Source organism: Echinops telfairi, unplaced genomic scaffold, assembly GCF_000313985.2.
Source record: "Echinops telfairi isolate 266 unplaced genomic scaffold, ASM31398v2 ScPeMD7_7466;HRSCAF=8504, whole genome shotgun sequence".
Taxonomy (NCBI): domain Eukaryota; kingdom Metazoa; phylum Chordata; class Mammalia; order Afrosoricida; family Tenrecidae; genus Echinops; species Echinops telfairi.
The window spans coordinates 2,316,589-2,319,007 of NW_022111366.1; the positions used below are offsets into that span (position 1 = coordinate 2,316,589).

Below are 2,419 nucleotides of genomic sequence, written 5' to 3' on the forward strand. Positions count from 1 at the left end.
GCTCCGAGGCATAGTGAAAATCGAAGAGGACCTCTACCAAGTGGAGCCCCTCAAGGACTCGTCTACGTTTGAACATGTCGTGTATCTCCTGAATAAGGAGTACTTGAGCAATTGGACCTGTGGCTTAACTGATGACGACATCGAGCGGCAGATGCCCCAGCAGGAGCACATGGCTCGGGTCAGACCGTTTACTGGATTCTATGAGCACCCAAGGTACATGGAATTGTTACTGCTGTTTAATCGCGATCGATACTTGTTTGTGAAGTCCAATGCTTCTCAGATTATAAGCGATGCCCTTCTTCTCACTGGGATTTTGGACACCCATTTTCAGGAACTCATTGTGAGGATAAGCCTACAAGCTATTGAAATATGGACGGATGATGACAAAATAAAGACTGACAGTGAAGGTATACTTGAGGTTGTTTCTGAACTTGCACATTATAGAAACACTTTCCTTTACCAACGGATTAAAACTGATTGGGCACATCTATTTGTACTCAACAGTTATTTGCGTGATTCTCCAGGGCACTATGGAAAAACATGTACTCCGTATTCTGGATCAGTAGTTTCATTTCCAGGCCAGAATATTCTTGGACCTGCCACTCGGACCACTTATGAACTAGGCCATGCTATGGGAATAATAGATGATAGTGGATACTGTCATTGTAATGGCAGAACGACTTGCTTCATGAACAATGGGCGTAATGGGTGGAGTAACTGTAGTAAAGCCCATTTTTTTTTTGCCTTAAGTTTAGGATTGTCTTGTCTAACCGATATCCCCCTAGTAGGTTATGTGCTGGAAACCTGTGGAAACAAAATTGTGGAAGGGGATGAGGAATGTGATTGTGGCACAAAAGAGGAATGTGACACAGACAAGTGTTGTCAACCAGATTGTAAGTTGACACCTGGTGCCAACTGCAGCATTGGTCTTTGCTGTCATGAGTGCCAATTACGTCCATCTGGATATATATGTAGGTATCAAGAAAATGAATGTGACCTTGCAGAGTATTGCGATGGGACCTCACATTTATGCCCAAGGGACACTTATAAACAGGATGGAACCCCTTGCAAGTACAAAGCCTATTGTTTTAGGAAGGGGTGTCGATCCAGGCTTATGCAGTGCCAACGAATTTTTGGACCTGATGCTAGGGACGCTCCTATTCAGTGCTACCAAGCAGCGAATTCGGAGGGTGACCAATTTGGTAATTGTGAAATTGAGAAAGTTAGAATATACAAGAAGTGTGAGATCAAAAATGCATTATGTGGCCGAATACAGTGTATAAATGTCAAATTAGTCCCTGATATGCCAGATCATAGTTTAATAATTATCACTCATCTGAAGAAGGAAAATCTTGTGTGTTGGGGCATAGGCTACCATCTAGCAATGAGACCCCTGGGGATCCCTGACCTGGGTGAGATAAATGATGGCACCAGCTGTGGCCAGAACCAGATATGTGCGAACAGAACCTGTGTGAGTGATCTGATTATGAAATATGACTGTTCGTCTGAGAAGTGCAACCGCCGAGGCGTCTGCAACAATCAAAGGAACTGCCACTGCATGTACGGCTGGGCCCCTCCGTTCTGTGAGGAAGAAGGCTATGGAGGGAGCATCGACAGTGGGCCTGCAGGCCCACGGCTACTTCCAGAGGTAAAGGCCTCAGCAATGCATGTTGCGACCATAATGTTCTTACGCCTTGTTTTCTTACTCTTCTCGATGATTGCCGTGCTTTTCTTGGGAAAGAATCTCTAACTATGAAACTCCCTCATATATCTGGAAATAGAAAAATCCGAAGGCAGCATGGAAACAAAAACTTAATCAGTATCTTGATGAAACTTTGAACAAACTTTCATATGCAGACACTTCTTTGTGTTTCTGCCAATTCTTTTCCTATTCTTTTAACCTCTATCATTTTCCTGAAAGTTTTGATCAACAAATAAATGATATTCTGTTCTCGAAGTAAGTCTGTGCATTTTATTTCCAAAGGTTTAATGGACTCCTCGGTGTGGGATCAATTTATGAGTATCCTGCAAAGATGGTCCATATTGCTTTCCTGAACACTAAGCAGCTGAATGTTATGACTCTGGTGGAATTAGAGTCGCTTTCCAGTAGGTCGTTGTGTGAGTCTGGGTAGACGAGAGAAACAAATCTACGGACACACATATGTGTATAAGGGAGAGGTTTATATACAAGAGCAATTGAACATTGAGAAAACATCCCAGCTCAGTCCAGATCAAGTCTGTAAGTTTGACATTAGCCCATATGTCTGACAGCAATCCATAAAGTCGTCTTCAGACTCACGAAACACATGCAATGAGGCAGAATGCAGGACAATCACAGGCCAGTGGGTAGAAAGTCTTTGGATCCAGTGGTGTTGTAAGCATCTCAGCGCTGGCAGGGGTCTCTACGTGGCTTCTCCGG

General features: G+C 43.6%; 1 protein-coding gene across 1 annotated transcript; it reads left to right on the top strand.

Annotated features, from left to right (window-relative positions):
• Position 1: 1 nt before the first annotated feature.
• LOC101646317 (disintegrin and metalloproteinase domain-containing protein 30-like) lies at positions 2–1,750 on the top strand (the record flags this gene model as incomplete). Its single annotated transcript, XM_004714891.1, has 1 exon — positions 2–1,750. A coding segment is annotated over one exon (1,749 nt), but the record flags the coding sequence as incomplete, so codon positions are not given.
• Between the last annotated feature and the right edge of the window lie 669 nt (positions 1,751–2,419).